This window comes from Anolis carolinensis, chromosome 6, assembly GCF_035594765.1.
Source record: "Anolis carolinensis isolate JA03-04 chromosome 6, rAnoCar3.1.pri, whole genome shotgun sequence".
NCBI classification, from domain to species: domain Eukaryota; kingdom Metazoa; phylum Chordata; class Lepidosauria; order Squamata; family Dactyloidae; genus Anolis; species Anolis carolinensis.
This window is the reverse complement of record NC_085846.1, coordinates 31,766,162-31,780,343: the sequence shown is the minus strand read 5'-3', so window position 1 is coordinate 31,780,343 and position 14,182 is coordinate 31,766,162. Positions and strand designations below refer to the sequence as shown.

The 14,182-nt window shown below is 38.7% G+C and overlaps 1 protein-coding gene across 1 annotated transcript in view; it reads right to left on the bottom strand.

Moving 5' to 3' along the window:
• krt23 (keratin 23) overlaps positions 1-10,625 on the bottom strand; it is a 39,485-nt gene extending 28,860 nt beyond the window's left edge. Inside the window, exon 1 of the mRNA XM_008113377.3 lies at positions 9,771-10,625. Within this exon, the coding sequence (XP_008111584.2) occupies positions 9,771-10,196 (426 nt within the window). The 5' untranslated portion in view covers positions 10,197-10,625. The remainder of the gene's footprint in view (positions 1-9,770) is intronic.
• Positions 10,626-14,182: the final 3,557 nt, after the last annotated feature.

Here is a 14,182-nt window from a genome sequence, read left to right as displayed (position 1 = left end):
ATTATATCCCTAGATGTTTCCAGCATCAACTCCTGTCAATTCAGTACTCAACTTTTCTTAAGTGACATGTTTTCCCATTTGGAGAAAGAGAAACAGCAAAAGCAAAAAGAAAAACAGCAAAAGATGGGTGTGGGAGTCCATTAGGCAGATATGTAAGGCACTAATTCTATTAATCCATCATATTTTCCTACTACTAACATGTGCTAAATTCACCATCACTAGTGGGGACTGGAACACAGTACATATACATTCACACATATAAAAACTGAATGTTGAATTTTTTTAAATTTGAGGTGTGCAATGTATGGATGATGGATGACTAGAGGATTTTGGTCTGCAGCTTCCAGCTTCCTTATCATTGGCTGTTCAGACTATGGTTGTTTGGATTTGCCATACCAATAGGACAACAAAGTTCTTAATTGTATTTCAGCTTTAGATGGCCAGTAAGGAAACTGGAAATATGGAGCTTTTAATGGGCATTAAAATATTCCTATGATTGACTGTTATTACTGAGGGATTAGTGGAAAATATGGCAAAGACGGATGTTTATGGAAGGAAGAAGCAGGTTGACATTCTGGGTGTGACAGATGAAGAAATAGACAATGTTTGAATTAGCAGGGAAAGGAAATTCTCAAGCTCCCATGTCCTCCTTATTTGAGCAAAATAATGTCTCTCAGCCTTTTAAAACTAAGGGGATCAACACAAAAAATGATGTGATACAATCCTACTATCCTATCCTACAGCAGCAATAGTGGGAGAGGTCGCACTGGTGAAAGATTATATGCAGCTAATGGCAGTAGCATTTTAGTGATGATACTTCAGCAAGACTTTTGTTAATGCTAAGAAAAAGGCACTAGTGAACCACTTCTGAATTTTTTATATGTTGAAACTAAGGTTAGCTATAAGTTGAAATGACTTGATGATCTATTGCACAGACATGCACATGCACTCAGACACAGGATGCAAAGAATATTCTAAAATATTTCAAAATTCTGGAAAAACCCTGATGAAAATCTTTACATTTGGGCCAACACTTGCACATGGCACGTGTATTCAGAAAACAGCACTGTCTGTGCAGAAAATAATATTTTACACAGAAATAGCATTCCTATATGGAAAATGTTATTTGTGCAAAAAATGCTGCTTCCTCCCCCCAAACCTACATTTAATTTTGCTCAAAGAAGACCTGATTTGCAATATTTTCTGCATCTAAAATAGCATTTATGTGCATAAATATTATTTTTTGTGCACAGAAATGGAATGTACTGTTTTCTGCACACAGAATTCATGTGTGAACTTTGTAAAAAGAAAAAAAGTCCTGAACTGCAAATGAACTTTGAAAATTATATGGTTTTTAAAAAACTCTCACGGCAAGAAGATGATTGCTAAAACTCATTGCTTCCTTGGGTGAAAAAAGTAGCAAATAATTACATCCTTAACACATAGATTGTCACTGATAGGAGGCAATATATTAAGTACCATAGCCGTTTATGCCCCCTAATTTGTCTAGTTTCTCTTTGGAGCTATTAAAATTGTCAGCTGTCATTCATTTCATTTCATGTGGGAGTGGATTCCATAGTTTTAATTAAATGCTATGTGAAGAGATACTTCCTTGTCTCTGTCATCTTCAGCAAATGACCTGTGCATATTGGATTGGAGAAGAAGAAAACCTTCCTGAAACTAAACTTCATGTACCTGAAGCATTGAAAAAGATCCCCTCCAGCTTCTTTAAGAGACTTTAGTAGAAACTAAAAATAAGGAAGCTCCATGTTTAGAATGTATTTTGAGTAATGAGAAAAACATTTCTGGGCACATAGAAACACCGAGGCAGAACTCAACTCCATCTCGGTAGTAAGGGGAATGGAGCTGGCATTGCTCTTCCAGATCTTCAGTGAATTATTGAATGCACAGGAGAATGCCAACATATTGCTCAGTTCCTTGGGCATGACCTGTTGCATCATCATGCTGTCACTTGTGATGGTGGGCCCTAGAGATGTATCCTCCTATTCCTTCACACCCAGTAAATAGACATCAGACCTTGCCTTGGAGTGGAAGAGACATGAAACTGCATGGGTCAGGCATTAGACTCCAGGTGCACAATACTGGATCATCACATATTTTTTAGAAAGCATTTTATTCCATTCTTGATAAGAATAATTTTTCAGATTTTATCAAATTCTTATAAAAATATTTTTCAGCCCTCTCTGAGGGTCTTTTCTCACTGTACAAACACAGTATTCTGATTCAATTCTATGATGGCTTCCATGAAAACATATTAATGTTGGAATTTGAGGAGTATTAAGAATCCTAAGCCAGAGAGCTCCAGTGCTTCACCAAATGAAAAAGTCTAGGATTCCACAGGATGTAGCCATGGTAGTTAAAATAGAATCAGAGTGGTGTTACTGTGTTATGTGAAAGGGCTTGAGAAGCACACTGGCATACTGAAAACATTGAAGGGACACTTGTATAGTCTACCAGTCAGATTCTTCTCCCTCCCTCAACCTATACAGCACAGGCTTAAAGTCTATTGGTTACTTCCACCTAAGCCATATAATGAATTGTTGAATTGTGAGTAAAAATATAGACAGATCTGATTGAATTGTTGGGTTTGTTTGAATTCGATTAGCAGGATTCACGCCTAAAAATGTCATGTTGTCAAGCAAATAGCTCACATTATTTTAACAAGAGAGCAAAATCACATTTTAATGGGCAATACCACATCACAAACACACACATGTGATCTTCAGTCAAACTGGAGAACATCCTTTCAGATTCCTCTAGTGGAGCAAAAGAATCACACCAAAAGAAACTGGGTGGTGATATAATCTGGTGGAAGGATAATGTGAGATAATATTCTGCATAACATCCTGCCTTAATTATCCATGACATTCCTGTGGAGTTAGAAGACCTCCCTGTGAGAAACTGGGAGGCACATACATACTTCTAAAAAATGTCCTCAAAGCAAAAACAATGACTAAAGGAACTGAAACAGTGAAGCTGTTTGCTATCACATAAGATGTATAAATGTTTGTAACATGTGGTGCATCTGGACGGGAAGGGGAACTTCTTCACAACACAGGCTGGAGAGGTTGTTGTAATCTAATATATTTGGAGGACACAAGTTTCTACATAGCTAGGATGTTCTGGTTTATTGGGTTTATTATGAGATGGTTGGGTCTGTTTATTTCCAGTCCAACAGTTTTATTTTTGTTTCATAAATCTATACTGTCTTATTTCTGCATTTCCTTCTCAAAACATTTGCAATGAATGTTTTGGCAAAAATATTGTTATTTGCCATCAAGTCAGTTTAAATGTATGGTGGCCCTATGTATGAGAGACCTTCGCTATGAAGAGTTCTGCTCAGGTATTGCAATATCAGGGTAGTTGTTGCTTCCTTGACAGAATAAATCTACCTGTGATGTGCCCTTCCTCTTTTTCCACTGCCTCAACTTTCCAGAGCATTATCATTTTTCTTGTAATGCACCATGTCACCTTATGATGTATCCAAAGTATGAAGGCCTCAGTTTAGCCATTTAGCTTTGACTGAGAGTTCTAGCTTGATTTAGTCTTGTATATATGGTATAAATACATATTTACATTTATATTGCATGCATATTATCTCTTGTGTTCATTTCTCAATTTTTTGAAGGTATATTATTCTAAAAATAACATTTATACATGTGCATTGGTACATAATTTGCAATTGGCCACAAAATGTGCTACCGAAAAAACAATGGTGCAGTTTGAAAAATGATGATGTGCAGTTAGGAAAATGGGAGGGAAGCTAGACACATCAAATATTTAATTGGCACTTAAATGACAGTGTTTATTAGGCAATCTTGTGAAAGCAGGAGAAGCCCAGTTTTGTTACCAATCTTGGCTACACAAATTAGATGAGTCTGCAGGAATGGCGCTGTCTTGGGATTTATATTGGTGCTTGAGCCACTTGATAGGGCAGTTATGAAGAAACTAGACAAGATCCTGAAGTATAAAGGTACATTACAAAATATTAAAGTTGGGAAGGTCCATTCCATTGTATTACCCATTTCTATGTCATAGCAGTATGTTGTTTAAAAAGGATTATGAGAAGAAAACCAACTTATTTGAAATGTTATCCTGGAGGAGAGTTCTGCAGACACCATGGACTGCTAAAAAGACAAATAAATGGGCCATAATTTTCCCCCCTAGATGCCAATATGACTAAACCGAAGCTATTATACTTTGGCCGCATCATGAGAAGACATGAGTCACTAGAAAAGACAATAATGGTAGAAGGTAGAAGACAATATGAAAAGAGGAAGACCATATTCCAGATGGATAGACTCAATCAGAAAAACACATCACTGAATCTGCAAGATCTGAGCAGGGCTATTTGAGGATAGAGTGACTTGGACATCTCTCATTCATAGGATTTCCATAAACTGAAGTTGACTTGAAGGCAGTTAACAACAAATGAGCTATTGGTTTATTCTGAAAGTTAATGGACTAAGGCAGATTAGTAAACTAATCATTCCTGCACAGAACATAAGAGCTTTGTTCCTGGTCCTCTAAAATAATATTATTTTAGAAAAATCTTTTTGCAAGCTGGAGAAACTTAAAGATTTAAAAGACTGTGTTGCGATCCACACAGCATTCTAGCTGGCCATCTTTAAAACACAAGTCAGACAAAATCCTTGAGGAAATCTTGATACAAGATGAGATTATAAATGCAGGATGGTCTGGGATGAAATATGGTCATTTTGACATGTAATGTACCCATAATTTCCTTGACCTCTGAAGATTACTGCAGTGCAACATGGTAGAACATTGGAAGAGCCAAGATGTCTAACTGTGTGGGTCACATGTTAAGTTGTTGTTATGTATCTTGAAGTTGCTTCAAATTTATCGCAACCCTATCATGGCAAGATTTATTTAGAGAAGTTGTTGCTATGCACTTTGAAGTTGCTTCCAACTTATTTATTGGTGTATGCTTTCAAGTTATAACTTACTTATGGCAACCCTAAGGCAAACCTATCATGTGGTTTTCTTGACAAAGTTTGCTCAAAGGAGGTTTACCTTGCCTTTTACTGATGCTGAGAGTGTGAGTGTAACTTGTCCAAATTCACTCAGTGGGCTTTCATGACTGAGTGGGGTTCAAATGCTGACCTCCCAGTGTCATAGCTCAAAGCTTAAAGCATACCAACATGCTGTCTTTCCGACTTTTGGCAACCATATAGGTTTTTCTTGGCAAGGGTTTTCTTGGCAAGATTTATGCAGAAGACATTTGTCATTAGCTTCCTCTTAGGTTGAAATAGTGTGACTTGTGCAAGATTACTAAATGCATTTGCATAGCTGATCAGGTATTCAAACCATAGTCTCCTAGAGTCCCATTGTAACACACTGGTTTTCTGCCATTACCGAAGTTGATACTGATCCATTAACCAGGCAGACTCCAAAAAGGGACCTAGAAGGAGAAGGACTATCCATTTTATGGGGGAGGGGAGTTGATGGAGGAAAACCATTTTCTCCATTTTTGCTGGTTATTCCCCCCATGTCCCCATGTCATAAACAATGGTTGTTTTGACAATGGTGACATGGGTGGGGGAAATAACAGGAAAATGGGGGAATGGTTTAATTCCTTCAATTGCCTCAGCCTGTAAAATGGACTATCCTCCTATGTCTAGACCACCGTGTGGCCTCTGTCTGGATAATGGATTTGTACCCCAAAGTCAAACCTTTATTTTGGGACCAAGCAACCCCTTCATGTGGCAAATATTTTTTCTTCATCAATGCAAGCTAAGAAAAGCCAAGCTCAAAATCTCTGGGGAGAGTTTAAGGGTAGATCAAAAGAAGTAGGAGACCTGAAATAAGGAAAGCAAGGAAGAAAGACTACCCTTATCCTCAAAATTATTCAGATCTGGACTCTGCAAAGCCACTCAGGACCTGAGTAGAAATATAATCTGAAGCGACTTTATCATGGCCAAGTGGTTCAGAGTTCTTTCTCAGGGCTACACCTTGGAGAATTGAACTCTTTTTTGGATGCAGCTCTCAGAACCTGCTACTCAGCAATAGCCAAGCTGCCTGGGGCATTTTGGGTGTTATGGTACAAAAAGTTATGGTTCTGTTTCTAAAACAGACAGGAGTTAATCCTATGGAGGCCCTCCAGAACAGGGTCTATTGCTATTTAGGAGGAATTACGCAACCTCTGAGATTAGCGCTGCTGGATGCCACCTTTCTGAGCTCATTGTGAAAATGTCTCAAGATTATTGGTGGTACAGAAATATCTTCTTCTGGAACCACAAATGCCCTTCCTGAATTAAACGACCAGTACAAGTTTGAGAATAGCCTGGCATCTAGCCTTATATGGCAGCATGGAGTTAGAGTCATTAATCGGATTAGTCACAGAGATTATTGGCTTGCTGCCAATGTTTTCTTATGAGATCAAATTGACGTCATACTTGTGCATGTAAACGTGCATTTGAAAGGGAGCTTTCTTCCAAGGTAATGCAAATTTTTAGTGAGAGGGGAATTAGGTGTTTGTAGAGTTGTTGTTTTTTTAAAAAAAGATTGTTACTAGATAGATAGATAGGAATGGCCCATTTTCTTGTATGATTCTTCTCATATACATAAAGAGCCATCTTTTCTGTTAGCAGGGAAAGCTTCATCATTAGATAGAAAGAGGCAATGCATCCTGGATGATATGAAATGATTGAACATTCTTCACTTTTTGCTTTATTATTAGATCTTCATTGTCAGGGATCAGGAGATGTGTCTTTGCAAGGTTTGTTTTTTGCCTCCTATGCCAAAGTACCATAGCTCCTTAGAGGATACTAAGCACATACTTTGATTTGGATGGGTTTTAGTGTGTGTCTATTGACTGCTTTACATCAGGAAGCAATAGATGAATCTGTCTAGTCTATCTAGTTCTCCTGCATTATAGAAAGTAATCCCAGACTGACCCACAGAAGATATATTCAAACATGGCATTCTGCAGAAATCTCTCTTAGTTTTAGTTTGCTATGAGCTGCATTGTTACAGTGTAACAGGAACTGAAAACCATATTGCGGACAACCTACAATTCACAAAACCCCTTTGCACCAAAATGTATATTCTACCTGTAGTAAACCCAAATTAGGATCACTTTAGGTGTTATGCTTCCTGATGTGCATAAAGTAAAGGTAAGGTTGTGGATGTATTTTTAATGCTGGATGGATCACGTGGGTGTGACAGATATATAGTCTGAAAATCTTCTCAACCCTGAAAATCTTTAGAAAGTTCACATATTCTGTTACTACTTCAACTGTTCCTATGTTGCGGACTTCCCCTGTTGTATATAAACATTTTATCAAAATGTAATTTGAAAAACCCAGGATGAGAAAGATGAGAATCTGTCCTACAATAAAGAAATAGGATGGTGGCAGATATAAGGGTACCATGGAATTGTCCACTTTTTAATATGTTTAAGTGATCCTAAACAGCCAATTCGATGGTAAACCTTTGTCTGGACTGTGCCCATTAAAGACTATAAGTAAGTGCCAGGATCTCTGAGATAAATTTTGAAAGGTGGAACAAGATTGGATTTAGCAATGCTGGTGAGTGGTGTGTGTGTGTCTTTTCTAAATTGATTGATCAATTAAGCTTTTAAAGATAATGGTATAGCATGAAATTTTAAAGTTGTACTTCTTCTGTAGAGAAAAATGGTTATAATAAAACATGAACAAAGTAGACAGTGCTTGGTTCAGAAATACACTGACCATTTCCTGTCTGTTTGGTCTAGTGTACCAGCTGAACCCCACTCTTATAGCCTTGGTGGCGGTCACCCTTTTTTGAGATTCCTGTCCTACACATAGCAAACCAGAATGGCAGGAAGAGTGCAATAGGGTGGAAGCTCTCATTCAGATATTGTGTACAGAATTATTTGGAATGAAGGACCATTCAGATGGGAGAGAGCCCCTTCAACATGATATAGTCCAAATCTAGTGTACTGTTTCAGAGAACATGGTTAAAGTAAGGATCTGAATGACCTGATGCAGGCCGTTTAAAGATATTTTTCACATTTTCCCATTCATTATTCAAAAATCCAAACCCTGGTAAGCAATCAATTCTTAATTTTAACACTGGTAATGGACCAGTCTCTCAACTGGATATAATTGGCTATCTTCGATGTGAAGAGGTGGCCATATGTTCTTTAATTTTACCACCAGCATTTGCCCCCTGGAGGCATCCTCCTAACTCATCTTTTAATGGTAGGGTTGTCTCTCAGTGGAAGTCTGTAAAGCAGTGATATATCTATTTATGAATAATGATAATTACTGAATCAATTTTCCTCAACAGTCCTTGGCCATGCCATTTGCTCACAGAAAGAAATTAGAAATGGCCCCCTACTCAGCTGGTTGCTGCTTAATGTGGTGTTTTGTATAACATCTCGTATCCATTGGATGGCTTGCCTTTTAAGCCTCTTGTATTTTATGCGTGGTTTTTTTTGGCACTATTATCTGTAAGTCGCCCCGCGTCTCTTTTGGGAGATGTTGGCAGGATATAAATAAAGTAGTAGTAGTATTAATTGTTGTTGTTTTGTTGTTGTTGTTGTTATTATTATTATTAACACAACAACATTGTATGACACAGCAAACAAGATAGATATGCTGGATTTCGTATCACAAAATCACAAGTCGAACACTTCCCAAGTTATTATTATTATTATTTGAAACATGAATATATTTTATCAGAATGTGCTACCCTTATAGCTTATTCCTGGTACTTTGAATAGGGACAGGTGAATCTATCAGTTTTTCTTTTCTCCTACACTTCTTAAAATGCAAATTTTTATGACAATTTTTGAAGAATTTACTATTTTTGGTATATCCTTATTCAAAAAATGTTATCTGATAAAAAAAAACCTAGAAAAATCCAACACATACACTTGTTTCTAGTATGGAGAAAACATGCTGTACCAGTCACCCATGCTAATGTGGTAGTATTTCAGATTAATATTATATGTCATTTGCGGGCTCTGCTCATTGACAAATAAATCCTCATTGATTAGTATTTTGTGCCTCCAAGCTCCATAATTTACACAATATCCATATCTGGAATGCTGTAAAATCAATTAAATGGAGTACCTGAATATGGGCTAAATTCAATTATTAGTCCCAACTAGAATAGACTTACTGAATCAACAAACAGTTTGGAATGCCAATGCTTATCTAAATTCAATACATTTAATAGGTATACTCTAGTTGCAAATAGCACTTTGATTTACAACTTTAAGCATAATGTTTACTTATGAACGAAGTATACATATGGATAAACATATGAATCAAAAGTCAATGTTAGGCAATGATAAGAATGTTGAACAGGATGCGGCAGATCTCATCCCCTTTGAGCCATGGAGTTCATTGGGTGACATTTGATCACATTCCCCCTCAGCCTGAGTTACAAAGTTGTGAAGATAAAGTGGAAAAGTGAAAAAGATGTAATTACCTTGAATCGTCAAAAAAAAGGCAAGATGGTGTGGTAAATAATTATATATATGTAAAATTAATTAAAGAAAAGAATCAATGGGATCATTTGGTCTCAGCAGTGTCCACATTTCACTCTTTTCATCTGCCAAATCTAACCCCCAAAACTAAAATAACTTCTTAAAACTAATGTAACCTTTCCTTGAGGACACACACACAATGTTCTGCAGACCTTCATTACAACTAATCATCTGGAGAAATATTTCAAGTGTACTTTTATTGTTGCCAGCTCAGTTGGGCAAACAGAATGTGTCTGTTTTCATCTCTTACCCGCTCGTGCATGTCTACGATGTTTTGCTCGTAATCCGTGAAGTCATGCTTCATGCCTTGAGACCTCCTTTCATGCCACTCCCGGATGCAGCCCTCCAGCTGGGTGTTGGCCTCTTCCAAGGAATGCACCTTGTCCAGGTAGGCGGCCAAACGGTCATTCAAATCCTGCATGGTCTGCTTCTCATTCCTGCCCATGAAGAGGTTCCCATGGCTCCCACCGAAGCCTCCCCACCCTGCACCCCCATCAGAGGTGAGCCAGATGGGTCTTCCAAAGGACATGGGAATGCGGGTGCTGCTACTTCCTCCGTGTAAGCTGGATGCTCGGTAGTAGCCTTCAGCAGGTGCAAAACTGCATCCTGGCACAGTAGCAGCAGCACCTCTGAAAGATCCAGCAGGAAAGTGGTAGAGACCTTGGCTGGAGCTCATCCTGTCATCTATTTAGGAACTAAATGTACACACCTGCTCTCTCTCTTCCTCCCCTTTGATTTACTAGAGCGGTCTGAGAAACGGCTCTGCCTTCCTTAAGTGTTCTTAAGCCATTCCCTGTGGGAGTTTCCTTACGTTGAAGGACGACACCAACAAAGTTTGTGTCATCATCAAATATGCATTTCCTCTTGGTCAATTCTGAAGTTCTTAGTAGCCTGCGAACATGGTTGTCATTCTTTAGAGCAAACAGCAACAACAGCATACCAAAGGATTTTTTTCTCCTCCCTCCCTCCTCTCCCCCCTTTCTCTTTTCCTTTTTGCATTATATTTGTGAGGTGTGCCTACTGAAGGGAGGGGCATGGAGCCGGGCTGAAACAGCTTACAGCGTGCTTCAGGTTTCTTTGAATCACATGTCTCTTTATGTCAAGTTTAGTTGTTTGCTGTAGCTGGAAAAAAAAACTATTGGAATTACACATAGCACAAGAGGCCAGTAAGGGGAGAATGCTTTGCACTTCACTTCAAATTTTCACATTTTTATATTGCTTTTAACAACTGGGGACTCCATAGAACATGACTCGCACTTATCAAGCTGTTACATAAACCCTTTAAAGATGTAAGATTACACAGTATTAACAAATGTGCAAAAAAAAAGTTTTGTAGTCCAATTTGAGAGCTCTCATAGTGCCCACATCTGGCTTTATAATTGTCCCCTTGTTACTATGAGGCTGACTCCAGGTCTGTAGTATTGCTCCAAATTCTTATGCTACTCATAGATAGCTCTAGAATTGCATTCCTGTTCTTTGCAAGACTGATTCCAAGTTCTCTGAGGGCTCTTCCAGACAGAACCCTATATCCCAGGATCTGATCCCAGGTTTTCTGCTTTAAAGTGGATTATATGAGTCTGCACTGCCAGATAATCTGGGATAGACAGAAAATCTGGGATCAGATCCTGGGATATAAGGCCTTTCTGGAAGGGCTCTTAGTGCTCATAGCTGGCTCTATAATTGGTCTCCTGTTCCTCTGGGGCTGATTCCTTCCTAGATTTGGAGGACCTAAAGATGGTAGAACACACATGGGTAACCTAAAGGCTGGACTTCTGCAATGCACTTTACATTGGACTACCTTTTTACCAGGTTCGGAAATTCCAGTTGGTTCAAAATATGGGAGCCAGATTGGTTACAGGAACATCTAGAAGTGAACATATTATACTCATATTAAAATGGCTGGCTGGTTGGCTAGATCCACTGGCTGTCAATTACTTTATAGGCAAAGTAATAATAATATAACAACGTAATTCTTATACCCCTCCACCATCTCCCTGAAGGGACTTGGGGTGGCTTACATACAGCACAAAAGTGCTTAAAAACAGAGTATAAAATAAAACACTATATAAAATATAATTAATTAAAACAAATAGGCATATAAAACACAACTTAAAACTCAATTAAAATGGCACTTATCTGCCGGTAAGCTACTGTAAACATGGCCCGGCTGTAAACTATGGGCAAGGAAATGGGATAAGTGAAACAGTACAGCCATGGGATGAGGGCATGGGACTGCATAATAAGACTGCATAACAATTGTGCAGAACAACTAGGGACTAGGCATTCTCAAAAGCTTGCTTGAATATCCAAGTCTTCAAGTCTTACGAAAGGTGAACAGTGTGGGGGCTTGCCTAATCTCCCTGAGGAGGGCATGCCAAAGCCAGGGGGCCACTACCGAGAAGGCCCTCTCCCTTGTCACCACCAACCACGCTTGTGATGGTGGCAGGACCAGGAGGAGGGCCTCTCTGGCAAATCTTAGAGCCCGTGCCCATTCATGGGGGGAATGCGGTACAAAGTGTTTGTAAAGCCTAACATGGTTTGGGTCCAGGTTACCTACAAGATTGTCTTCTCTCGTACAGTCCACCTGAAATACTTAGGTCCTCTGGGGGGCATCTACTTTGGCCTGCCAGAACCCGAATGGTGACCGTCACCCAGAGGACCATTTCATCGGCTGTTCCAAGACTGTGAAACGACTTGCCAGAAGAGATTCAACAGCTAAATGGATTGCCAGAATTTAAAACACATTTGAAGACCTATCTCTTCCAGCAGATCTAGCCAGCCAGTTTAAATAAAAAAAATTAACTTGCATATTATTTTAATCTTTGTTCTGTGTATTTTAATATGTATTTTATAGGAATACTAGCTATGCCCGGCCATGTGTTGCTGTGGCGAAGTATGGTGGTATGGGAAATAAAGTATTGAGGAACTGGTGGTAGTTAAGGTAAAGGGTAAAGGTTTTACCTTACATTAAGTCCATTATAAATGGGTTATATAGCTGTGTGGAAGGGCCTTGAGTCTACACTGCCATATAATCCAGTAAAAATAAGATAATCTGTATTTTATAGGCAGTGTGGAAGAGGCCTAAGTGAGGCCTAACTCTGCCTGTCCCCTGGGCTGAGTGGGTTGCTAGGAGACCAAGTGGGCGGAGCTTAGCCTTCTAACTGGCAGCAGTTGGATAAAAACAATTATTCATCTCCCTCTAATTAGTACTTTATTTTTCTTTTCTTTTTGTTGTATGAACGTAGAGGCATGGATGAAGGGTTCTGCTGCCAAGTTTAGTGTTTCTGGGATATGTAGTTTTGTTGTTTTGTCCTAGGCCAAAATTTCATTACCCTTTTAGATATATAGATGTTTTAATATGTGTATTTTAGGGAATGTTTTCAGATGATATACTATGTAACAACATTTGAAAAATATCTTTTCCCGGTATGAAAAGGTTATTTCCTGTTTAATTGTGCAGTACTTACTCTGAAAGTCATTGTTATACTCTGGAAAGTTAGTTTGTATAGCTGCCACAAACTATGTTGAACTGGTTGTGACTCTATCATTGAGTATAGCAAGATGTGTTGCAGGATGTCCCACAAAATGTTTTTGCAGTTTAATAGACTTTTTCTATGTTTTTAATGATAGAACTAATTAGGAAATGACATTTGTAACCCAGGGACAAAAATTGTGTTACCTAGTGTTATGTGTTTTTAAGAGCTGTAACCTGCCTTGAGCCATGAGGAAATGCAGTTAATAAATAAATTATTATTATTATTATTATTATTATTGACACAACAATATTGTATGACACAGCAAACAAGATAGATATACTGGATTTCGTATCACAAAATCACAAGTCGAACACTTCCCAAGTGTCTAGGACTGTGTGATATATTTTCGGATGATGTGCGCAGATCCCAGTAGGGTGGCCTTTTGCAGTTTGCAGATTGTAATTTTGTCAGTGTCTATTGTTTCCGAATGCCGGCTGAGATCTTTTGGCATTTTGGGTCATCAGCTGATTTTTCGATCATGGCCTTAATTGCATTTGTTCTGATGGCTTGCTCCTGGGCTGCAAGGATCAGGCCTTCTGTCTCCTTCTTCAGTGTCCCATTCGTGAGCCATAGCCAGGTCTTCTCCTTATCAGCATTCTTCTTCTCCTCCTCCTCCTCCTCCTCCTCCTCCTCCTCCTCCTCCTCCTCCTTCTTCTTCTCACAGCTGATTCCAATTTTTGAAGCCCATGGCAGGCTCTATAACTGTTTTCCAATTCATGCAGGCTTGATTCCAAGTGTGAGGGATATTGGGCTCTATGTTACACTGTCATGCTGGCTGGGGTTGGAATATTATGGAAACTTGACTTAGAAAAGGGATTTTTTCCACACTGGCTCTACCTTCTAAAGGCTGTGCTTTACATTTCCCACAATGCCCTAGAGGGATGCTATGCTGTGAAATTAAAGTGGAAGTTAGATCCAGCTGGCATTTATTGAAGAGAGAAAAATAAAATAAAAGAAGGCTCAGGCTAAACAGTTGGCTCTGCTAAGACCCTTGGAAATGGTCTAAAAAGACCAATTAATAACACCAGCACTGTATGCATATTAATTAACATTTTTACTACTAATTCAATGTGGTCAATGGTATCAATAACACCACTGAACCATAGAATCATTGGATGGAAGGGAC